Source organism: Ranitomeya variabilis, chromosome 2 (assembly GCF_051348905.1).
Source record: "Ranitomeya variabilis isolate aRanVar5 chromosome 2, aRanVar5.hap1, whole genome shotgun sequence".
Lineage (NCBI taxonomy): Eukaryota > Metazoa > Chordata > Amphibia > Anura > Dendrobatidae > Ranitomeya > Ranitomeya variabilis.
The window spans coordinates 1,004,802,633-1,004,828,669 of NC_135233.1; the positions used below are offsets into that span (position 1 = coordinate 1,004,802,633).

Below are 26,037 nucleotides of genomic sequence, written 5' to 3' on the forward strand. Positions count from 1 at the left end.
ACTTTGGACTTTGTTCTGACCATCCGCCTGTTTAACCCCGCCAATTCTGATCCATTATACTCCCGGTATTCTGACCTCGGAACTTTACCTGACTACGCTTTTGTCTCTTCCTTCTGTTTATGACATATGACTCCTGGCTTCTGACCTTGGACACCCTGACCACTCTGACTCATGGCTTAGCCGTGAGAAGTGACTAGCATCACAGGAACATTGCACACTAGTCGGTGAGCTGGTACATGCAAGCGCTGCTGCAGCACTGCCAGACCAGCTTTAGATGTATCTGACTTACAGAAATGAGTGCACACACGACATTCCTTCTAAAATAGCACCGGAAAATCTGGGTAGGTTTTCAGAAACAGCTGAACCACTAAGATAAGCATGTGGGCCAGACATGGTACGTGTGCGAGTTTGCCAAGCTTCAGAGCCGCCACCAGGTTTTGACCTGTCTGGTCTCTTAAAATTTCAACAACTCTTCTAAACAAATTAGTTTCAGCAGGGTATTTTGACACTTCACCAATGCAATGCTACAGTGCTTCTAGCTTGCGAGTGATATGGATGACCATTCAGAGATGGAAGATGATGTGGAGGAGAGGACGCAGGAACTGGTGTAGGAGGTGGAGGAAACCCTGATGAAACTAGGACCTGCAATCCTCTGTGTTGTGATCATGTGTGCCAGCCCATGGTCCACTAGGTTCATCCAGTGTGCCATTAAGGAAATGTAGCATCCCTGATCACAAGCACTTCTTCATGTGTTGATCATTAAGTGGACCTTCCCAGTAACTGTGCTGGCCAGTGCACTGGTGATGTTATGGGACACATGCTGGTGTAAGGCGGGGAGCGCACACTGGGAAACATAGTGGCGAATGAGAACCGAGAACCGAAGGATGCCTTTGATTTCATTCTTACGCATATAGAGATTTGTCAAACTGCATATGAATTCAATAGATAAAGATTGTGCCATGTGCTATCAGATGTACAACAGGTGCTTTGTACCATTGAATCTTTACTTTAATGTTCTTAGCGAAACAGGACTAAGATACCTTTTGTTGGTACCATCTAGTTACCTACATTGCATTATTCCTATACAGATCTAACATTGTTGCTATTTTATGTCATGTTAGGCTACTTTCACACTAGCGTCGTGCACTGCACGTCGCTATGCGTTGTTTTGGAGAAAAAATGCATCCTGCAAAAGTGCTTGCAGGAAGCGTTTTTTCTCCATAGACTTTTATTAACGACGCAGTGCGACGCATTGCCACACGTTGCAATCGTCGTGCGACGGTTACGTTGTGTTGCGTCGGACCGTCGCCATCAAAAACGTTGCTTGTAACGTTTTTTGGTGCGTCGTTCCCGTCTTTTCCGACCGCGCATGCGTGGCCGGAACTCCGCCCCCGCCTCCCCGCACCTCACAATGGGGCAGCAGATGCGTTGAAAAACAGCATCCGCTGCCCCCGTTGTGCGGCGCTTCCACAGCTAGCGTCGGTGCGCCGCCACGTCGCATAGCGACGTGCAGCCCACGACGCTAGTGTGAAAGTAGCCTTATGTGTTAGCACAGGGTGTTAGTGAGAAAGGATGATGCTGCATTGCAGAGAACATAAATGGAGGAGAAGCAAGGTGGCAGCAGAGAAATGCCTATGCCAAAGCTAGCTAGCAAGTGGGAGTAAGTAGACATTTCTATAAAGGTATCGATACCTAAAGGTTCTACCTGTAGAACTTTCACATAATTCTCACATAGCTTTCTTTTATAGTTTCCTACTTATTTTCTCCACTTTATCCTATCAGTAAACATTCCCTGGTTATATCGGGACTTAGTCCCGTCCCCTGTACACTGCGCCACGGTATAGGTACACTCCTTTCTGGTCAGAAAGTGCGCATGTCGATTCAGCTGCTCCGCTGACTTCCGGTCCTGCGCATTGAGGATCGCTTGCGTTCCACGCTGCTTTCCAGCGCGGTCTGACTCGGAAGTCTTTCTTAAACAAGGGATGCAGCATGTACAGTAACTGGCATGCGCCGAATGAACACTGACCACCAATGAGAGGTTCGCACCGGTCTATAAAAAGAAGGCAGTTCTGTTAGAAACTATCGCCCCCTTTTTGAAGAAGCATATGGTGAAACGGCGTCGTCAGGATGGTGACATTTAATCAAATCTACCTCATTTAAAGGGACACTGTCACCTGAATTTGGAGGGAACAATCTTTAGACCTAGGGGCGGGGTTTTGGGGTGTTTGATACACCCTTTCCTTACCTGCCGGCTGCATGCTGGCTGCAATATTGGATTGAAGTTCATTCTCTGTCCTCCGTAGTACATGCCTGCACAAGGCAAGATTGCTTTGTGCAGACATGTACTACGGAGGACAGAGAGTGAACTTCAATCCAATATTGCAGCCAGCATGCAGCCGGCGGGTAAGGAAAGGGTGCATCAAACACCCGAAAACCCCGCCCCTAGGTCTAAAGATTGTTCCCTCCAAATTCAGGTGACAGTGTCCCTTTAAGCTCCTAGGCACTTTATGTAAGTATCATAAAAGGCACTTTACTTTCACTTTTGTCCTACTTAGTGAGTGCAATCTCTCTGCTTTAGTATAGTATTAGGCACAAAAATCCCTGGTATTGTTTGGCACATGCACTTTATATGGGGACTTTTGGTTGTACCTATATACACAAAAAAATGGACTATTAGTGATATATTTGAAATACTACTATACCTATGAGCTTATATCCATTTGGATTGATTTCGTTAGATGTATTGACTTGCGTTTGTTATTGTTCGTTGGTCCTGCTTGAATTTTTACTATTGTTTTAAATCTTGGAAATAAATATTGGTTATTTTAAATTATCTATTTTGAATGGATCCTCTTTTCCCTAATTAGTTTTTTTGGGGAGGTGTAGATACCACAGTATATATTTGAGGATATATTCCTTTATTATACTTCTAGGAGACTGTGTTTATAAATTTCTATAAAGGTGCACTAATCATGGCCACACAAGAGCATGCCCGAAACTCCAGCCTGATCTGTAGAGATGGGGAGGAGTGAGAGAATGCAACCACTGAGGGAAATAGAGAATGCTTATTGCTCAGCTGGACTCAAACAATACTTATTTTAATATAAAGTAGAAAAACTTGGATCATCTATATTATACAGATTTTCAAACTAAGTACCTCAGCCACGTTAGGTTTAAGAGATCTATTTAATTGGTTATTTCCATCTCTTTTTGATGCCTTAAATAAGAAAAACTCAATTCAGGCTTTGACTATTGGAGGTGGAACCATAGAAACAGCAGATAGCTGCTGAGCTGCAATGTTTCAGCAACTCCCTTTGATTTCAGAGGGAGTTACAGAATGGGAATTTCAAAAACTCCTCATATCCTGTTATCAAACTCACATTCATTTCAACAAAATCAAAAAAATGAGCCGGAGCATAACTTGGTATATTTGCAAAGTGTAAGAGCATGTTCACACATTTCACAGACAAAAACTATTACCCTGTACATGTAAATAAGTAAATAGTAATAGTACATGTAAATAACATAGGATAATAAGTTCCTTTGCCCTGATTGGGTGCTTTGTCCCTATTGGGTACGCCTTGTCGCAGAGGGATGGCTTTTACACTCTTTTGATCAAAATATGTATGCTCATTTTGTTTTTTTCTTGTTTTTTTTTTCATATTTATTTCAGTAAGAGTAAGTTGGGAGTGAGTAGCACTTTTCTATTTTCATAGTGAATCTGATCAAAGTTATTCCCATCTCAGCCTTGAAATCTGAATAAATCTTTAAAAAGAACTTGTCAGATAAATCATGTTGCCAAAACCACAGGCGTTATGAATCAGAGCCTGGCTGCATGGTTTCAGTCAGGTATATTTTTCTCTGAAGCACTGTGGCATTTCAGAAAAAACATAGTTTGAAGAACTTAGTTGATTGACAGTTCAGTCCTATGTGTGGAAATGGGGAAAGACTTGTCAATAATCAGAAGCGGCGCTGGGAAAAGTCAACTTTACAAACTATTTTATCTGAAACGCCAGAGTGTTTGAGAGTAAAACCTGTCTGGCTATAAAAATTCAGCCAGGCTCAGTTTGTTGTTGCCCTTGATTTGGACAGCATGAATTGACTGACAGGTTCCTTTCAATAATATATGCAGTTTGCATTGTAAAATGTGATAACAAGTGTCCCCTGAAGTTTTAGTCATAGATGTTTCTTTAGTGTTGCCTACAGATTCCCCTTTTTAATCACAAATGTCCTTCTGAACCCAAACCTCACTTACCAAAGGCTCGGATTTTATTGGTGTCTGAAGGGAATGGTGGTTCCAATAGCGAACATTGTGGACTCCTTTTGTTTTATCCACTGGGGCTTATTCTCATTATCTATGCTACTGACTTTGAGGGTTTGATAGTGGCGGCTAAACTGTTAAAAACAATCCGATCACAATTTTACAATAATGTTTTAACGACATCTCCTCTTAATGAGAGGTGAGAAAGATTCAGAGATAGTTACTTGTGTGGTTTCCTGCTAATTCACTCAGCTGAACATCCGCAAATCACTCAAAGAACTGAAACTTCATAATAATTAATAATAATAATAATAATAATAATAATAATAATTATTATATTATAATTACATTTCAGATGCCGAGAAGTCGGAGTTCAATCTACACTTGACTTTTCTTCTTTGACCTAAAACTAGAAATAATGTGGATTTTTATCTTTAACACCTCTAACTTCTGCTCGCGCTATGTGTAGGAAGCTTCAGAGAATGCTACGTGTCAGTTCTTCTGAACGCTTTTATCTTCCATCATGAGGACATCTTCATTCATTCTGTATCTTCTCAAACCATCAAGTAAACCATTGCACAGTTTCCTTGCAAAGGCTCGATAAGAATCTGTTTAATGCTGCAGAATGAAACAAAAGGGCATAAATATGTCATGGCCTCTGTGCCACTTATATGTCGTCAGCAGAGTGCCAATGTGATTAGCTTGGGACAGACCAGTCTTTAGGGATGTGCTGCCTGCAGAAGGAAATCATTTTTTAGGCGCTTCGCAGTGTACAATTTTGAGACAAAACGAAAAAAAAAAGACAAAATGTCTCCATCTCCTCCACTGCCGGCGTCCACGGGAATCGCAATGTACTTCAGTGATATCCGAGTGCAGTGCGAGGTTTCACACGCACCCATAGACTTATGTAGGTGTGTGTCAGCTGAATTTTGCATGCAATTGCAGCATGTTGCTCTTTTTTCTGACTAATCGCGATCCGATCAGAGCATGAAAAAAAAACGGCATAGAGAACAAAAACATAGGATTCAATTGGTACGAATGCAATCCAATTTTTAATCGTATTTCATCCATCCGATGGAATTGCAAGAACGAGCGAGCCCTACGTTTCAGTCTGCAATCTTCATTCTTTCATTCAATTTCTCACTCCCTGAGATGCAGTATCACATTTTTCTATTCCGGGAATGGCCATTTCAGTGTTTTTCCAGGATCCAGGATGCTGCTCTCTTCACTTACTTTATTGTATCTTAATCAACATTGCAAAACAGGCCAAAAGTATTTACCTGCCCAAGTCACAGAAATGAATGCACCCTGCATAAAATATATATAATATATACAGGGTATGGTCTGCACTTTTAAGCATTCATCCACTCTATTAATTGGTAGGTTGTGAGTGTTTGTATCATCATTATTTTGCAATTGTGTTGTCTCCATCTTTATTAAGGTGGTTTGCTGCATCCTGCTAGTGCATTAGTTTCTGTGTCCTGAGAAGGTAAATATCGTTGCCTTTTTTGCTGTGGTAATTCTTGAATTTTTGGGAGAATTGTATTCCTTTTTCTGTGGCTTTGCGTTGAATTTTAATATATCTTACACTACACTTGTTTTCATGTGTAGACAAAACTCCTGTGTGTGATATTAGTCACTGCTCACTGGCAGAGAGGCTAGTCAAGAGGTCCAGGGTCAGATACTAAGAGAGCTTATCATAGACAAAGGAATAGGCGTAGTCAGGTCACAGGTCCGAGGTCAGGATTCCCTAAAGGTAGCGGATCGCGACAGAGGGGCAAGGCAAACAGATGGTCAGAAGAAAGGTTAAAGGTCAGGTAACAATAGATCTGAGCACAGGAACAAAAAATGCACACAGACACTACTGAGTACAAGCTACAACTGGCATTTTTGAGAGGCAGAGAGCCAGCTAAATTGCCAGGTAATCACTCCAAACAAGCGACACATGGAGATAAACCCGCACTCTCTGGCTTGGATTGGGTGGCTGGACTGTTACGCAACACACTGACAGCTCACCACGCCCCAGCCTCCGATTGGACTACTGAGCCTTCCATCACCATACTGACTCCTCAGCACACCCCTGCCCTAGATTGGATGGCTGAACTGTCCAAATACTCTAATAGGGCAGCATGGTGGCTCAGTGGCTAGCATTGCAGCGCTAGAGTCCTGGGTTCAAATCCCACCAAGGACAACATCTGCAAGGAGGTTGTATGCTCTCCCCGTGTTTGCGTGGGTTTCCTCCAGATTCTCCGGTTTCCTCCCACATTCCAAAGATATACTGATAGAGAATTTAGATTGTGAGCCCCATCGGGAACAGTGATGATAATGTGTGTAAAACTGTAAAGCGCTGCGGAATATGTTAGCGCTATATAAAAATAAAGATTATTATTATTATAGAATGAATCGTGACACTGTGCTATAACTTCTGATTCTTGTGCTTTTCTCCTTGGCTTCAGTCTTGTCTGTTTTCTCCACTCTCTCCATTGCAGATTTGTGTACCTCCCTCTGCGACCTGCTATTTCTAACACTGAGAGGAGGGACAGACAGCAGAATGAATCTATAAGAGCAAAGGCAGTGGCTCTGATGGATTTGTGCAAAATCAGCTAAATAAAGGACTTGCAGACATTTGTATTAGCAAAATGGTAGACAATTTGTAATGAAGACTATACAGAAATTTGCTTAACTTTTCATCTAGGAGGCAATGTACAGTGTGGTACGTCATTTGCCGCAGGAACTCCTGGAGAAAGTGGATTTAACAGGTGAACGTTGTTTACTTTTTTGTTGTATCATATTATTTGCTATTAGATCAGGGAGAGTTTTGCAGGCATGTCCAGCACCATCAGAGGTGATTAAAATCCAAGCTAGTTTTTTTGTATTCTTTGACAATAATAATAATAATAATTTTAAGAACTGTGGGGACATACATGTCAGCAACAAGTCTGTTTTGAAGCCATTTTATTTGGTACAGGAATGGTTCCTCTTTTTGAATGTGTTTACTGACATTGTGGTGACGTATTATTCTGTTTACCACTAGATCATATGAGTTTAGTAATTCAGTAGTAGTTTAGATTCAAATCTAAGCCTTATTTTTCTGATAAAATCACTGACGCTTGAACTTATGAGCCCACACACATGCAAACATTTTGGTTATGTGACCAAGGGGAAGGGAAAATCTAGAACAATTATCATCAGCTGATATTTGTGAGCAGAGCATCTACTGCATGGTAAAAATATCCATATTTTTGGCTCAGAGACTCACATTAGAAGCAGGAGGACCTGTAAAAATAAGTCCTGTTAAGTGTTATCGTTTTAAAAAATTGGAGACTAAGACTAGTTTCATACATATGACACTCACAGTCAGAATACAGAAGGCAAATAATGGAGCAGTTGTGAGTATCCTCACTATAACTCAACAGATGATCTGCAGTTCTGTTCAGCAGCTGATGCACATTGGATGGAGCTGTTCTACTGTCGGTAGTGACATCTGATCGGTGGGGGTACCAGGTGTCTATCTCTCACCCATCGATATTGGTTACCTATGTTAAGGATAATTCATTAATATTATATGCTCGAACAACCAATTGGCCGGACAACATATCAAGTATACCGGTAGTGATAAAACAAATAGGCAGGGAAATGTGCTCCCACATACAAACAAGCAGTTAAGAGTTCCTGACGTTTCTAAAGTATATTCACTTTTGCTTCTTTCCCTGGCCAGGAGCTGTGTATACATGATTATAAACTAGAGCAGCTTATCATGGTCAGACACAGCCATTACACAGTACACAGCAGGGACACATTTATAAAAGTATCTCAGCACAAAAACATTTTCTTAAACACATCCAATTGTATAACTTATTAATTATGATCAAAGAAATAAATTGAAATGTACTTTTTTCTTATTCTTTTATGCGTTTAATTAAGGATCAGTGTTAAAATGACAGCTTTCACTGAGTCATCAATTTTCTTATACTTTCACTATAAACCAAAAGTATAATTGGCATTTTTCTAATTTTACCTTGGGGCGGTGTTCTAAGCGCTGATATTTATTAATATGTTGGTAACTCCAAAACTATTCTATTACTCTAATATCTAAGAGTCTCTGAAAATAAATATTTTCTTTTTATTCAGAGGTAGATGTGACCACAGTTTTATGTTGCCAGCTAAGATTTTACAGATAATTAGATAACAGAACTACTGGCTCATAACTGCATCTGTTCAGCTCAACGTCAGGATGGTGCATAAGGTGAATTGTATCGCAATTTGTTGAGTTTATAGATGTATTATGAGTAAACTTTATGGAGTATATGTATTACATAATCTATGCAATTTTAAGAAGAGGCTCTCTATTTAAAGGGAATCTGTCAGCCCAAACTGATACTATAAATTAAGGACATAGGCCTGCAATGGATATAGACCCTGTAAAATCTGTACTTTTCCAGCACTAATCCTTGCCATTATTCTGCACCAACTCAAGTTGAATCGATATGGTAATTGGGGTGCTCGGTGCACCCTTGGTGGGGTCAAGAGACTTCGTGCACTGTTCCGACCACTGGTTTTGCATGTCCTCGCCTCACACACTGGTGAAGGACAATGCGGATCTTTCTCTGCAGACACTGCTCGCTCGAGGCAAGCCAGCACTGCAAGTCATCAGTGATTCAGGCAGGGACATGCGACACCAGTGGGCACAAAGGTACGCTGAGCATTTTGGCCACAGCAAGGGCACATCAAACATCCTAATTTGCATATTTGATTAAACTTCATTTTTTGAAAAATGGAGATCACAATTAGAATTCTAAATATGAGATTTTTACAGGAGCTATAACCCATATTTGACTACATGCTAAGTTTACACTGTCAGTTTGTTTTGGATGATAGTGCTGCTTTTAAGGGAGTCTATCATTAAATTTCACCATAAAAACTGTAAAAGTTATTTAATAGGTCTTTTCAACCAGATGAGACTGATTTAGTTACTCTGACAATTCATGTCAGAATGGAATGGATGTGTAATCCTTTTTGAAAGTTTAAACTCCCTCTCTGCCAACCTAGCCTAACTGACAGCACCTAAGTGTCCCTCTTCCCTGCTCTGATCCCTCACTGCTCAGTACAAGCTGCATCTGTTGTTAAGGCTGGGTGGGTAGAGACAGAGACTAAACACATTTGGACTCATGAGCTCATTCGTTAGCTGGACTCATAAAATTCTTATTTTATATATGGTATAAAAGTAGTTATATGGGACTCTTGAAGAATAAAGGGATTGGTTGCTTAAGAAGAGTTCCACCCCATGCAAATGAAAAAGATGAGCGCTTAGTACAAGGCAATTCAATTCATCATTCCATAACATGGACATACTACACTTATACCTCTTCTTATACTCATTGTAATCCGTGTCTGATGAAGTCCCATGTTGTAGGGCCAAAACCTCACTGACTCACTTTTTGGATTGCCTGAATAAAGATTAATTACACTTATTGGGGGGCAAAGTTTCTCTCATCTTCTTTATATTTTATATCTGGATTATACAGCCTTTTGACATGGATATCCAACTTAAATACACCAGTCTCCTCAGGTATAAAATATCTATTTAATAATGTGTGCAGTTAACATTTTTTTTATCTACTGATAGGTGTGCTTCTTTACTAATGCATTATGCATGCTTACCATTTTTTCTTCAAACATAAAAATGTATAGCACCACTATCTCTGGAATAGTCATTCTATATTTTTGGCTACATCTACTCCATCTACTTTTAAATCTTAGTAGCTTGATGATGTCCTGAAATGTTTCTTGAACATTATAAGCAATGGTTTCTTGAATAGAAGAAACAAAAGGATAAAAGCCACCAACAAAGTCAAACAGATGGGAAGAGAAAGTACCAGTGACAACAAAGTGCCTCCATTTCTCCAATGGCAAGCATGAATAACAGACTCCGGAAGATCATGCACAAACATATAGTTGTTGGTGAAATTACACGTGATCTGCCCGAGATCGGGGATGTTAATACCCTTGGATGTGGTAAGTGTCTCATACCAGCTTAACTTACAGCAATCAAATGAGTTTCCACTTAGGTAAACGGTTTTGAGGCTCCTTATGAGAGGTTGGTAAGAACTAGATACCGGTAATGAAGTTAGCTTGTTTTCATGGACATCCAAAAACTGAAGAGTAAGATCCATTAATGACATGGGGAATGTAGTGAGGTTATTTTCAGATATATCAAGGGAAGTCAAGCTCTTGAACTCAGAGAAGTCAATGTTGCTCACAAAGTGTAAGCTATTTCGGAGAGAGAGAGACTTTAGCATTTTGACGGTGTCTTGCAAAAAGTCAAGGTTCATAAGTTGGTTGTATGAAACATCCAGATATGTTAATGTAGTTCCATGGAAAATAAATTGTTTGCCCATTTTTAACCCACAACCTGACAAGCGAAGATGCTGGAGAGATGGTATATTTCTAAGGTCCACACAGTTCGGGTAACCAACCATATTGGTTGAAGAGCAAAGGGAGATATGGTTATGGCTCAAATCCAGGGTGCTAAGACTTTTCATGGTGTGGAAAATCTTACCGGGCAGGTCTTGTAGTTCATTCTGGCTAAGGTTAAAGTAGCTTAGCTGATGAAGGCTGGAGGTACTCTCCTCTAAGCTTATCCTTGACAGTCTATTATTACTGAGATCCAAAAAATTAAGATTACTTGTAATCTGTTTACTTGATAAATCAAATGTTTCTAAGCAGTTCCAGTTCAGTTTTAGATAAGACATTGATGACATTGCAGCAAGAAAGTATTCAGGCAAGTAATCAAATTGGTTTCTGCTAAAATCCACGACACTTAATGCAGAGAGGTCACTTAAGGTATCCTCCCACAGATAAACAGTGGTGATATTGGACCCATTGTTTTTAAAAATAAGGAAATCCGCAGAGGAAGAAGATTCATCAAAATGTTTGCTATAAAACCTCATTTTGTTATCAGACAGCAGCAATGTATGTAAGTGATGCCTCTTCGGCAAAAATGGAAAAAATAACAATTGGTTGTGAGAAATGTCTAGTTTGTGCAGCTGGAAGTCAACATCAACTTCCCTTGAGAAAAACCATTCAATATGGTTGTAGCTGAGATTGAGAATTTGTAACTGCGTCAGACTAAAGTCTACAATACATGGCAGCAGGTTAAAAGCAAGGTTCAGAGTCTTCAGGTTCACCAGACTGTCAAATGTATCTATTCCAATATCATAAATATAATTCCATTGAAGGCTCAACTCTTTTAAGTTCATCAGACCTTCAAAAGACGACCTATCCAGACGCATGATAACATTGTGGTCCAGATTTAGATATTCCAGGGATGTCAAATTTGATACAAGAGTAATTACCATGTCCTCATTCAGAGCGTTTCTAGAAAGATCCAACCACCTAAGAGATGAAGCAGAACTCAAGCCTGAAGATATCAAAGTATATTTACTGAAAATAGTGTTGTCCTGTAGTGATAGTGATTCCAGCTTTGAAGTATGCCTAAAAGCATTCAAGTCTATATGACACAAACTGTTGGATATTAAGCTCAAACTGTTAAGATTGGGATATTGCTGCAAAGTATCTTCATCTAGACTTTTCACATTGTTGTGATCTACAAGCAGTTCTTGTATTTCAGATGGGAGGTCTTCAGGAATTGACGTTAGCTGTAAATATCTGCAATTTGCTGCTTTGGAAACCTAAAGAAGAGTCAACATGTTACTTAACATATGCAAGAAAACAAAATAATATATTTTTGAGTAATGATGGTCATACATGTAACAGATGTCAGTAACAGTGACTTACTTACAGTGCTGGTCAAAAGTTTAAACACCTGTTCTTGAACTGATTTTTTTTGGTTTTTATTAGAATATGCACATTGTATATTCAGACTGAAGGCAGGAAAACATGAAGGAACACATGGAACCAAGGAGTAAAGAAACACTTGTGAAATAAACAAGAATATATTAGATTTCTGAATGTACCCCACTTTTACTTTGACAACAATATACAGTACATACCCTCTTGGCATTCTGTTAAGCAGCTTCAACAGGTGTTCACCTAGAATGTCTTTCTAGCAGTGTTGAAGGAGTTCCCTGAGGTGCTGACTCTGAGCACTTCTTGCCTACTTTGGTTTCACTATCCAGTCCATCTCATCTCAAACCATCTAAATTTGGTTGAATTTGAGGTGTGTTTAGGATGTGTCATCTGATGCAGCACTTCATACCTCACGTTCTTGGTCACATAACCCTTACATTCCCTTGAGCTGTGTTTTGGATCATTGTCCTGTTCCAAGACAAATGATGGTTCCACTGAAAGACTTCAGACATGTGTTGTTGGAAAAAGAGACAGAAACATTACCTTCCAATCGTCCTTACGATTCTGCTATTAATCTTGTCCCTAATGCCAAATTACCTAAAGCTCGTCTTTACAATTTGTCTGGGCCCGAATGTACCGCCACGAAAAATTACGTGAACAAAAGTTTACGGGTCGTACCTGTCCTTCCTCCTCCCCTGTAGTTGCTGGATTTTTCTTTGTAAAAAAGAAAGATGGTGACCTCTGTCCTTACGTCTATTTCCGAGTACTGATCAAAATCACGGTTAAGAATACATACCCACTTCCACTCATTCCCGACTTTAATAATCAGCCTGTGGGAGATAAGTGGTTTTCTAAGCTTGACCTTAGGGGGGCTTACAATTTTGTACTCATCAGGAAGGGTGATGACTGGAAAACGGTGTTTTTGACATCTGGGGGTTTATTAGAAAATCTTGTCATGACATTTGGATTAATCAATGCGACAGCAGTATTTCAAAACTTTACGAATTATATTTTTTCTGATTGCATTGGGAGATTTCTTGTGATTTACCTTGGTGATATTTTAATTTTTCCACCAGATTTGGACTCTCACCAGCAACATGTTCATAATACATAGGTTGAGGGAGAGTGGTTTGCTAAAATTGAGAAATGTATTTTTTCTGTTCAGGAAATTCTGTTTATGGGATACATTTTATCGGCTGATGGGTTTAAGATGGATCCTGGGAAGGTGAAAGCCAAATTAGATTGGGATTATCCTAGGGACCTGAAAGCGTTGCAACATTTTCTAGAATTCGCCCGCTATTATAGAAAATGAATTAGGGGTTGCTCTCAGATTGCTTAAATCTCTTACTGACCTCACACATAAGGGGGCGGATCTCAAGGTTTGGTCATGGGAGGCTTTTGAAAAATTTGAAAGAGAGTTTTATGTCTGCTCCTGTTTTAACCCACCCCAAATGTTTAGGAACCATTTATTGTGTTTTATCTCAGAGTTCCAAACCTCTGACCAATTTGCTGCCATGTGCATTTTTCTCGAGAAAACTCTTGTCTGCTGAAAGAAATTATGATGTGTGGAATCGTGAGTTACTCGCTGTTAAATTAGCCTTTGAGGAATGGAGGCATTTTTTGGAAGGGCAGTTCATCAAGTCATTGTGGTCACTCACCTAAAGAATGTAGTATACAGTACATTGAATCAGCTAACTCCTAGACAGACCAAATGGTCCTTATTTTTCTCTAGATTCAATTTTTCTATCACATCCAGGCTGAGGTCCAAGAATGTGAAGGCTGACACATTATCATGCAATCTTAATTCAGTTTCTCTTTCAGAATCTCCATCCTCCATTCTCCCTAAAGGCATTGTGGTCTCTGTGGTATCCTCGGAGTTGGAAGTGGAGATTCATAAACTCGTCTTCCCACTGCTCCAGAATCCAAGTTATTTGTACCTGTGTACCTAAGACTGCGCCTGTTGAAGGAGTTTCATGATTCTGGCTTGAGTGGTCATTTTGGGGTCACAGCTATGCAGAAAGCTTTTGCTAGACTCTTTTGGTGACCATCTATGATTAATGATATTAAAGATTTTGTGTCCGCTTGTGAAGTTTACGCATTCGCTAAGGTCTGTCATATTCGGCCAGCTGGTGAATTGGCTCCATTGACAATTCCAGAAAGACCATGGACCCATCTATCCATGGATTTATCACAGATTTTCTTCTTTCTGGTGGGAAAACTGTCATTTGGGTGGTGGTTGACCGATTCAGTAAACAGCCTTATTTTATTCCTTTGTCAAGTCTACCTAATGCACAGACACTCTTCAGGTTGTTTATTTATCATGTGAGATTGTATGGAATTCCACTTAACATTGTGTCTGAAAGGGGAGTGAAATTTGTCTCCGAATTCTGGAGAGCTTTTTGTAATAGAACGGGGATTGACTTGTCATTTTCCTCTGCCTACCATCCTGAAACCAACGTTCAGACAGAAAGGGCAAATCAATATTTGGAACAAATTTTAAGGTGTTTTGTGGCGGCTCAGCAGGATGACTGGTCTTCATTTTTATCTCTTGCTGAGTTCGCCTTTAACAGTCAGGTCAATCAGTCCACTAGAACCTCAACATTTATTTTGTAATTATGGTTTCTCCAGGTGTCACCTTTTCATGGTTATTACCTGGCTATTTAGCTGGCTGGCAATGATCAGAACATTGCCAGTTGTAGCCTTGCTCTGTGGTGTGTTTGCTCTGTGTTCTAATTTTCTGACCTTTGTTGCCAGACCTTGGGTTTACCTCTTGACTACTCATTTGTATTATACTTTTTGCTTTGACACACACTGACCTTAGTTTCCTGACCCTGGACATTGCCTCTGAATCTCTGTTTGTCTTATCACTTTGTCTTTGATGTACCCTCCTGGCTTTTGACTATGGACTTCTTGACTTCCACGCCTCACTGCTTGTCTGTAAGAAGTGACTCAGCATCACGTCCAGCAATTTCCCGGATAGACTTAATATCATTTAGTAATGGACTGTTGTCTCTTTTTACTTAGTTGAGTGAATCTTGCCATATTCTGGCTTAGAACTGTTGAAGAATACGGGTCAGCACTGTATGGAACTGAATACTAAAACTACTTTTGCAAACCACATCTGATGGCTGTTAACACATTATGTACCCTGGTGGTTCTACAAATGAACTCTGATGATGCATACCTGTTTATTTGAAGCTATTCCGGGTGACTAACTACTTGATGAAACTGCTTGAGAAAATGACGAAGGTGTATGAAGCTGGCATCAGAGTAAAATAGGCATACTTTGAGGAAACTAAACATTGTTCCTTTTGTAGTTTTGCTTCCTTCACTTTGATTCTACAATATGCACACTCCAAAAAGAACAAGGAAAACCATTTAATGGACAGGTGAGGACGAACTTTTAATCGGTACTGTAACTGCCATGGAGGAAAGAATCAGGCATGTGAAAATTGGGAAAATGTCAGACAGTCACCTTAAACTTTATACCGGCAGACAATTTAACCAAAATTATGGGATTCAGACCATTTAATATACAGGTCCTTCTCAAAAAATTAGCATATAGTGTTAAATTTCATTATTTACCATCATGTAATGATTACAATTAAACTTTCATATATTATAGATTCATTATCCACCAACTGAAATTTGTCAGGTCTTTTATTGTTTTAATACTGATGATTTTGGCATACAACTCCTGATAACCCAAAAAACCTGTCTCAATAAATTAGCATATTTCACCCGTCCAATCAAATAAAAGTGTTTTTTAATAACAAACAAAAAAACCATCAAATAATAATGTTCAGTTATGCACTCAATACTTGGTCGGGAATCCTTTGGCAGAAATGACTGCTTCAATGCGGCGTGGCATGGAGGCAATCAGCCTGTGACACTGCTGAGATGTTATGGAGGCCCAGGATGCTTCAATAGCGGCCTTAAGCTCATCCAGAGTGTTGGGTCTTGCGTCTCTCAACTTTCTCTTCACAATATCCCACAGATTCTCTATGGGGTTCAGGTCAGGAGAGTTGGCAGGCCAATTGAGCACAGTAATACCATGGTCAGTAAACCATTTACCAGTGGTTTTGGCACTGTGAGCAGGTGCCAGGTCGTGCTGAAAAATGAAATCTTCATCTCCATAAAGCATTTCAGCCGATGGAAGCATGAAGTGCTCCAAAATCTCCTGATAGCTAGCTGCATTGACCCTGCCCTTGATGAAACACAGTGGACCAACACCAGCAGCTGACATGGCACCCCACACCATCACTGACTGTGGGTACTTGACACTGGACTTCAGGCATTTTGGCATTTCCTTCTCCCCAGTCTTCCTCCAGACTCTGGCATCTTGATTTCCGAATGACATGCAAAATTTGCTTTCATCAGAAAAAAGTACCAGGTCAGGCGCTTCTGCCGCTGTTTATGGTTCAAAAGTGGCTTTACCTGGGGAATGCGGCACCTGTAGCCCATTTCCTGCACACGCCTGTGCACGGTGGCTCTGGATGTTTCCACACCAGACTCAGTCCACTGCTTCCTCAGGTTCCCCAAGGTCTGGAATCGGTCCTTCTCCACAATCTTCCTCAGGGTCCGGTCACCTCTTCTCGTTGTACAGCGTTTTCTGCCACATTGTTTCCTTCCAACAGACTTACCATTGAGGTGCCTTGATACAGCACTCTGGGAACAGCCTATTTGTTGAGAAATTTCTTTCTGGGTCTTACCCTCTTGCTTGAGGGTGTCAATGATGGCCTTCTTGACATCTGTCAGGTCGCTAGTCTTACCCATGATGGGGGTTTTGAGTAATGAACCAGGCAGGGAGTTTTTAAAAGCCTCAGGTATCTTTTGCATGTGTTTAGAGTTAATTAGTTGATTCAGAATATTAGGGTAATAGGTCGTTTAGAGAACCTTTTCTTGATATGCTAATTTATTGAGACAGGTTTTTTGAGTTATCAGGAGTTGTAGGCCAAAATCATCAGTATTAAAACAATAAAAGACCTGACAAATTTCAGTTGGTGGATAATGAATCTATAATATATGAAAGTTTAATTGTAATCATTACATTATGGTAAATAATGAAATTTAACACTATATGCTAATTTTTTGAGAAGGACCTGTAATGTGCATGGTCTTCTTAATTCAGTCATGGAGGTTAAATAGTAAAAGTTTTAGAAAATGTAATATGCTAAAATAGAAATGTTAATACAAAAGGCAAGTAAAAGTAATAATATAGCATTTCTTCAATATTTCTACAAAAGTATGTTTTCTATGTTTTCCTAGTTGCTACTAGGTTTTTTGTTTTTTTTAGTGTTACATATTCATTTGCTTTTTTTTATCATCATATTCAGGGAGCTATAATATTTTACCTACTGAGCTGTGTGAGGGTTTATTTTTTTTGCGTGAAGAGTTGACGTTTCCATTTTGGAAGATTATAAAACTTGAAGAGGGCACTCTAAGCACAGGATTTATTTCTGGTCTTTAATATTAGAGGGGTATTGCCAGAGGCGTAGCTAGGGTTTCAGCTTAGGGGGGGCGAAACATCTGAGTGGGCCTCTAACCAGCTAACCCTGATTACAGCTATGGTTGCGCACTTATTGTGAATATAGGGGAACCTCAGAATATGACCCTACTGTTATTGAAAATAAATCTATATACAAAAACGAACATTGACTTTACCGCCATATTGGACCATATGCACAATAATAATGTCCCCTAAGTTCCCCCATGTACTGCTCCATTATACACACTATTGTGAACTCAAAGCTTCCCTGTTGTGGATTCTGTTTTTGGGCTCCCTCTGGTGGTTACAGCTGGTACTGGGTGACTTTGGTGGGTTGCGGTCTCTGGTTTCCACCTGTCCATCAGAGGCTGGGTGTTTCCTATTTAACCTGGCTTTCCTGTCATTCCCTTGCCGGCTATCAATGTATCAGTGTGTCTCTGTTACCTTTGCTACCTGCTCCTAGGCCTTCAAGACAAGCTAAGTCTGGATTTCCCTGTTTCATGTTTGCTTTCATGTTTTTAGTCCAGCTTGCAGATATGTAATTCTCTGCTGCTGGTTGCTCTAGTGGGCTGAAATTACCACTCATGTACCATGAGTTGGCACATGAGTTCAAGTAATTTCAGGATGGTATTTTGAAGGGTTTTAAGCTGACCGCGCAGTTCACCTTTTGTATCCTCTGCTATCTAGCTTAAGCGAGCCTCATTTTGCTGAATCTGTTTTCATAACTACGTTTGTGCCTTCCTCTCATTTCACCGTCATTATATGTGGGGGGCTGCTATTTCTGTGGGAATATTTCTCTGGAGGCAAGATAGGTCTGTGATTCTTCTGATAGGGGTAGCTAGATCTCCGGCTGGCGCGAGACGTCTAGAGTCCCCCCAGGAACGTTCCCCGGCTGCTGTTAGTTGAGTGTTGAGGTTCAGGATCGCGGTCAGCTCAGGTTCCATCACCCTAGAGCTCGTCCTGTTTTTGCCCGTGTTATGTGTTCAATTCCCTGCCATTGGGAACATGACAGTATAGCCGGCCCACAAAGTGTTAATTGTTTGGGCTGAAGCAGGAGAAAAAGAAGTGTTGAAGGGAATTTTTTTTTTTTTTTCCCCTCAGAATTTTGCTGCCTAGCCCTTAATTGCTGTCTAGCTGCTTCTTACCTCCTCTTAACCCTTGAATGGCTCTGACCTTAGCTGTTTAACATGGATGTCCAGAGTTTGGCTTCCAGCCTGAATAATCTTGCTGCAAAAGTTCAAAACATACAGGATTTTGTTGTTTACACTCCTATGTCTGAACCTAGAATTCCTATTCCAGAGTTTTTTTTCTGGAGATAGATCTACCTTCCTGAATTTCAGGAACAATTGCAAATTGTTTCTTTCTTTGAAATCTCGCTCCTCTGGAGACCCTGCTCAGCAGGTCAAGATTGTAATATCTTTCCTGCGGGGCGACCCTCAGAATTGGGCATTTGCATTGGCACCAGGGGATCCTGCATTGCTCAGTGTGGATGCGTTTTTTCTGGCACTGGGATTGCTCTATGAGGAACCTAACCTGGAGATTCAGGCTGAAAAGGCTTTATTAGCCCTCTCTCAGGGGCATGATGAAGCGGAAGTATATTGTCAAAAATTTCGGAAATGGTCGGTGCTTACTCAGTGGAATGAGTGCGCCCTGGCTGCAAACTTCAGAGATGGTCTTTCTGAGGCCATTAAGGATATTATGGTGGGGTTCCCTGCACCTACAGGTCTGAATGAGTCTATGGCTATGGCCATTCAGATTGATCGGCGTTTACGGGAGCGCAAACCTGTGCACCAGTTGGCGGTGTCTTCTGAACAGGCACCTGAGACTATGCAATGTGATAGAATTCAGTCCAGAAGTGAATGGCAAAATTATAGGCAGAAAAATGGATTGTGTTTTTATTGTGGTGATTCAGCTCATGTTATATCAGCATGCTCTAAACGCACAAAAAAGGTTGATAAATCTTTTGCCATTAGTACTCTGCAGTCTAAGTTCATTTTGTCTGTAACTCTGATTTGTTCACTGTCATCCATTTCCGTCGATGCCTATGTGGATTCGGGCGCTGCCCTGAGTCTTATGGATTGGTCATTTGCCAAACGCTGCGGTTTTAGTCTGGAGCCTCTGGAAGTTCCTATTCCTTTGAAGGGAATTGACTCTACACCATTGGCTATGAATAAACCGTAGTACTGGACACAAGTGACCATGCGCATGACTCCCGTTCATCAGGAGGTGATTCGCTTCCTTGTACTGTATAATTTACATGATGTACTAGTGCTTGGTCTGCCATGGTTACAAACTCATAATCCAGTCCTGGATTGGAAAACCATGTCTGTGTTAAGCTGGGGATGTCAGGGGGTTCATGATGATGCACCTCTGATTTCAATCGCTTCATCTACTCCTTCTGAGGTCCCTGCGTTTTTGTCTGACTATCGGGATGTTTTTGAGGAGCCTAAGGTCAATTCGCTCCCTCCTCATAGGGATTGTGATTGTGCTATTGAATTAATTCCTGGCAGTAAGTTCCCTAAGGGTCGTTTATTTAATCTGTCAGTGCCAGAGCATACTGCTATGCGGAATTATATTAAGGAGTCCTTGGAAAAGGGACATATTCGTCCATCTTCGTCCCCTCTGGGAGCAGGTTTTTTTTTCGTGGCAAAAAAAGATGGTTCCCTGAGGCCTTGTATAGATTATCGCCTTCTGAATAAGATTACAGTCAAATATCAGTATCCATTGCCATTATTGACTGATTTGTTTGCTCGCATTAAGGGGGCTAGGTGGTTCACTAAGATAGATCTTCGCGGTGCGTATAATCTTGTGCGGATAAAGCAGGGTGATGAGTGGAAAACCGCATTTAATACGCCTGAGGGCCATTTTGAGTATTTGGTAATGCCTTTTGGACTTTCTAATGCTCCTTCAGTCTTTCAGTCCTTTATGCACAATATTTTCCGTGAATATCTGGATAAGCTTATGATTGTGTATTTGGATGATATTTTGGTGTTTTCTGATGACTGGGAGTCTCATGTTCTACAGGTCAGGAAGGTGTTTCAAGTCCTGCGGGCCAATTCTCTGTTTGTGAAGGGCTCAAAATGTCTCTTCGGAGTCCAGAAGATTTCTTTTTTGGGGTACATTTTTTTCTCCTTCTACTATTGAGATGGATCCCGTCAAGGTTCAGGCGATTTGTGACTGGACACAACCTACATCTGTTAAGAGTCTTCAGAAGTTCTTGGGTTTTGCTAATTTTTATCGTCGGTTCATTACTAATTTTTTCAGTGTTGTTAAACCTTTGACTGATTTGACTAATAAGGGTGCTGATGTTGCTAATTGGTCTCCTACGGCTGTGGAGGCCTTTCAGGAACTTAAGCGCCGGTTTTCTTCTGCTCCTGTGTTATGTCAACCAGATGTTTCACTTCCTTTTCAGGTTGAGGTTGATGCTTCCGAGATTGGAGCGGGGGCGGTTTTGTCACAGAGAAGTTCCGATGGCACGGTGATGAAGCCATGTGCGTTCTTTTCTAGAAAATTCTCGCCCGCCGAGCGCAATTATGATGTGGGTAATCGGGAGCTTTTGGCCATGAAGTGGGCATTTGAGGAGTGGCGTCATTGGCTTGAGGGTGCTAGACATCGTGTGGTGGTCTTGACTGGTCACAAAAATCTGATTTACCTTGAGTCTGCCAGGCGTCTGAATCCTAGACAGGCTCGTTGGTCGTTGTTTTTTTCTCATTTCAATTTTGTGGTTTCATACCTGCCAGGTTCAAAGAATGTGAAGGCAGATGCTCTTTCCAGGAGTTTTGTGCCTGACTCTCCTGGAGACTCTGGGCCTACTGGTATCCTTAGGGATGGGGTAATATTGTCCGCCGTCTCCCCAGACTTGCGACGTGCATTGCAGGAGTTTCAGGCGGATAAACCTGATCGTTGTCCACCAGAAAGACTGTTTGTTCCGGATGATTGGACCAGTAGAGTCATCTCTGAGGTCCATTCTTCTGTGTTGGCTGGTCATCCTGGAATATTTGGTACTAGAGACTTGGTGGCCAGGTCTTTTTGGTGGCCTTCCTTGTCAAGGGATGTGCGTACCTTTGTGCAGTCTTGTGAAGTGTGTGCTCGGGCTAAGCCTTGCTGTTCTCGGGCCAGTGGGTTGTTGTTATCCTTGCCTATCCCGAAGAGGCCTTGGACGCACATTTCCATGGATTTTATTTCAGATCTCCCTGTCTCACAGAAAATGTCCGTTATCTGGGTTGTGTGTGACCGCTTTTCAAAGATGGTTCATTTGGTACCCTTGCCTAAGTTGCCTTCCTCCTCTGAGTTGGTCCCTTTATTTTTTCAGAACGTGGTTCGTTTGCATGGGATTCCGGAGAATATCGTTTCTGACAGGGGATCCCAGTTTGTGTCTAGATTTTGGCGGACGTTTTGTGCTAAGATGGGCATTGATTTGTCTTTCTCGTCTGCATTCCATCCTCAGACGAATGGCCAGACGGAGCGAACTAATCAGACCTTGGAAACTTATTTAAGGTGTTTTGTTTCTGCTGATCAAGATGACTGGGTTGCCTTTTTGCCACTGGCCGAATTTGCCCTTAATAATCGGGCTAGTTCTGCTACTTTGGTTTCTCCTTTCTTTTGTAATTCGGGGTTTCATCCTCGTTTTTCCTCTGGTCAGGTGGAGCCTTCGGATTGTCCTGGAGTGGACGTGGTGGTGGACAGGCTACATCAGATTTGGAATCAGGTGGTGGACAATTTGAAGTTGTCTCAGGAGAAGACTCAGCAGTTTGCTAATCGCCGTCGCCGCGTGGGTCCCCGACTTCTTGTTGGGGACTTGGTGTGGTTGTCTTCTCGTTTTGTCCCTATGAAGGTCTCTTCTCCTAAGTTCAAGCCTTGGTTCATCGGTCCTTATAAGATCTTGGAGATTCTTAACCCTGTATCTTTTCGTTTGGATCTCCCAGCATCGTTTGCTATTCATAATGTGTTCCATCGGTCGTTATTGCGGAGGTATGAGGTGCCCGTTGTTCCTTCGGTTGAGCCTCCTGCTCCGGTGCTGGTGGAGGGAGAATTGGAGTATGTTGTTGAGAAGATCTTGGATTCTCGTGTTTCCAGACGTAAACTCCAGTATTTGGTTAAGTGGAAGGGTTATGGTCAGGAGGATAATTCCTGGGTGGTCGCCTCTGATGTTCATGCGACTGATTTGGTCCGTGCCTTCCATAGAGCTCATCCTGATCGCCCTGGGGGTTCTCGTGAGGGTTCGGTGACCCCTCCTCAAGGGGGGGTACTGTTGTGGATTCTGTTTTTGGGCTCCCTCTGGTGGTTACAGCTGGTACTGGGTGACTTTGGTGGGTTGCGGTCTCTGGTTTCCACCTGTCCATCAGAGGCTGGGTGTTTCCTATTTAACCTGGCTTTCCTGTCATTCCCTTGCCGGCTATCAATGTATCAGTGTGTCTCTGTTACCTTTGCTACCTGCTCCTAGGCCTTCAAGACAAGCTAAGTCTGGATTTCCCTGTTTCATGTTTGCTTTCATGTTTTTAGTCCAGCTTGCAGATATGTAATTCTCTGCTGCTGGTTGCTCTAGTGGGCTGAAATTACCACTCATGTACCATGAGTTGGCAAATGAGTTCAAGTAATTTCAGGATGGTATTTTGAAGGGTTTTAAGCTGACCGCGCAGTTCACCTTTTGTATCCTCTGCTATCTAGCTTAAGCGGGCCTCATTTTGCTGAATCTGTTTTCATAACTACGTTTGTGCCTTCCTCTCATTTCACCGTCATTATATGTGGGGGGCTGCTATTTCTGTGGGAATATTTCTCTGGAGGCAAGATAGGTCTGTGATTCTTCTGATAGGGGTAGCTAGATCTCCGGCTGGCGCGAGACGTCTAGAGTCCCCCCAGGAACGTTCCCCGGCTGCTGTTAGTTGAGTGTTGAGGTTCAGGATCGCAGTCAGCTCAGGTTCCATCACCCTAGAGCTCGTCCTGTTTTTGCCCGTGTTATGTGTTCAATTCCCTGCCATTGGGAACATGACACTTCCCTATACACAGTATAAGGCCCCCACAGCTCCCCTATACACCGTATGATGTTCCCACTGCTCCCCTCTACACAGTATGAGCCCAATGCTCCCCTATACACAGTATAATGCTGACAGAACTCCACTATAGAAAGTATAATGCCTCCCAGAGCTCCCCTATATACAGTGTAATGGGCCAACAGCTCCCATATGCACAATATGCATTCACAGTTCCCTATACACAGTATGATGGGCCCGCAGCTCCCGTCAAACAGTATGATGTCCCTCACCGTTCCCCTGTACACAGTATGATGGGCGCGCAGCTCCTTTATACACAGTATGATGGGCCCACAGCTCCTTTATACACAGTGTGATGGGCCCGCAGCTTCCTTATACACAGTATGATGGGCCCACAGCTCCCTTATACACAGTATGATGTCCCTCACCGTTCCCCTGTACACAGTATGACGGGCCCACAGCTCCTTTATACACAGTATGATGGGCCCGCAGCTCCCATATACACAGTATGATGGGCCCACAGCTCCCTTATACACAGTATGATGGGCCCGCAGCTCCTTTATACACAGTATGATGGGCCCACAGCTCACTTATACACAGTATGATGGGCCCGCAGCTCCCTTATACACAGTATGATGAGCCCTCAGCTCCCTTATACACAGTATGATGAGCCCACAGCTCCTTTGTACACAGTATGATGAGCCCGCAGCTCCCTTATACACAGTATGATGAGCCCTCAGCTCCCTTATACACAGTATGATGGGCCCGCAGCTCCCTTATACACAGTATGATGAGCCCACAGCTCCCTTATACACAGTATGATGAGCCCACAGCTCACTTATACACAGTATGATGGGCCCGCAGCTTCCTTATACACAGTATGATGTGCCTGCAGCTTCCTTATACACAGTATGATGGGCCCACAGCTCACTTACACACAGTATGATGGGCCCGCAGCTCCCTTATACACAATATAATGGGCCCGCAGCTCCCTTATACACAGTATGATGGGCCCGCAGCTTCCTTATACACAGTATGATGGGCCCACAGCTCACTTATACACAGTATGATGGGCCCGCAGCTTCCTTATACACAGTATGATGGGCCTGCAGCTCCCTTATACACAGTATGATGGGCCCGCAGCGTCCTTATACACAGTATGATGGGCCTGCAGCTCCCTTATACACAGTATGATGGACTCACAGCTCCCTTATACACAGTATGATGGACTCACAGCTCCCTAATACACAGTATGATGGACTCACAGCTCCCTTATACACAGTATGATGGGCCCGCAGCTCCCTTATACACAGTATGATGGACTCACAGCTCCCTTATACACAGTATTATGGACTCACAGCTCCCTTATACACAGTATGATGTGTGCACAGCTCCCTTATACACAGTATGATGGGCCCACAGCTCCCTTATACACAGTATGATGGGCCCGCAGCTCCCATATACACAGTATGATGGACTCACAGCTCCCTTATACACAGTATGATGGACTCACAGCTCCCTTATACACAGTATGATGGACTCACAGCTCCCTTATACACAGTATGATGGACTCACAGCTCCCTTATACACAGTATGATGGACTCACAGCTCCCTTATACACAGTATGATGGGCCCGCAGCTCCCTTATACACAGTATGATGGACTCACAGCTCCCCTATACACAGTATGATGGACTCACAGCTCCCTTATACACAGTATGATGGGCCCGCAGCTCCCTTATACACAGTATGATGGGCCCGCAGCTCCCTTATACACAGTATGATGGACTCACAGCTCCCTTATACACAGTATGATGGACTCACAGCTCCCTTATACACAGTATGATGGGCCCGCAGCTCCCGTATACACAGTATGATGGGCCCGCAGCTCCCTTATACACAGTATGATGGGCCCGCAGCTCCCTTATACACAGTATGATGGGCCCGCAGCTCCTGTATACACAGTATGATGGGCCCGCAGCTCCCTTATACACAGTATGATGGGCCGCAGCTCCCTTATACACAGTATGATGGGCCCGCAGCTCCCTTATACACAGTATGATGGGCCCGCAGCTCCCTTATACACAGTATGATGGGCCCGCAGCTCCCGTATACACAGTATGATGGACTCACAACACCCTTATACACAGTATGATGGGCCCGCAGCTCCCTTATACACAGTATGATGGACCCACAGCTCCCGTATACACAGTATGATGGACCCGCAGCTCCCGTATACACAGTATGATGGACCCGCAGCTCCCTTATACACAGTATGATGGACTCACAGCTCCCTTATACACAGTATGATGGGCCCGCAGCTCCCGTATACACAGTATGATGGACTCACAACACCCTTATACACAGTATGATGGGCCCGCAGCTCCCTATACACAGTATGATGGACCCGCAGCTCCCTTATACACAGTATGATGGGCCCGCAGCTCCCTTATACACAGTGTGATGGGCCCGCAGCTCCCTTATACACAG

The 26,037-nt window shown here is 42.3% G+C and overlaps 1 protein-coding gene across 4 annotated transcripts in view; it reads right to left on the reverse strand.

Moving 5' to 3' along the window:
* Positions 1-7,558: 7,558 nt before the first annotated feature.
* The window catches only part of NRROS (negative regulator of reactive oxygen species), a 37,131-nt gene continuing 18,652 nt past the window's right edge, over positions 7,559-26,037 (reverse strand). For all 4 annotated transcript variants that reach the window (XM_077291235.1, XM_077291237.1, XM_077291234.1 and 1 more), the window contains one exon: positions 7,559-11,952. In XM_077291235.1, the coding sequence (XP_077147350.1) occupies positions 10,018-11,952 (1,935 nt within the window). In that variant the 3' untranslated portion in view covers positions 7,559-10,017. The remainder of the gene's footprint in view (positions 11,953-26,037) is intronic.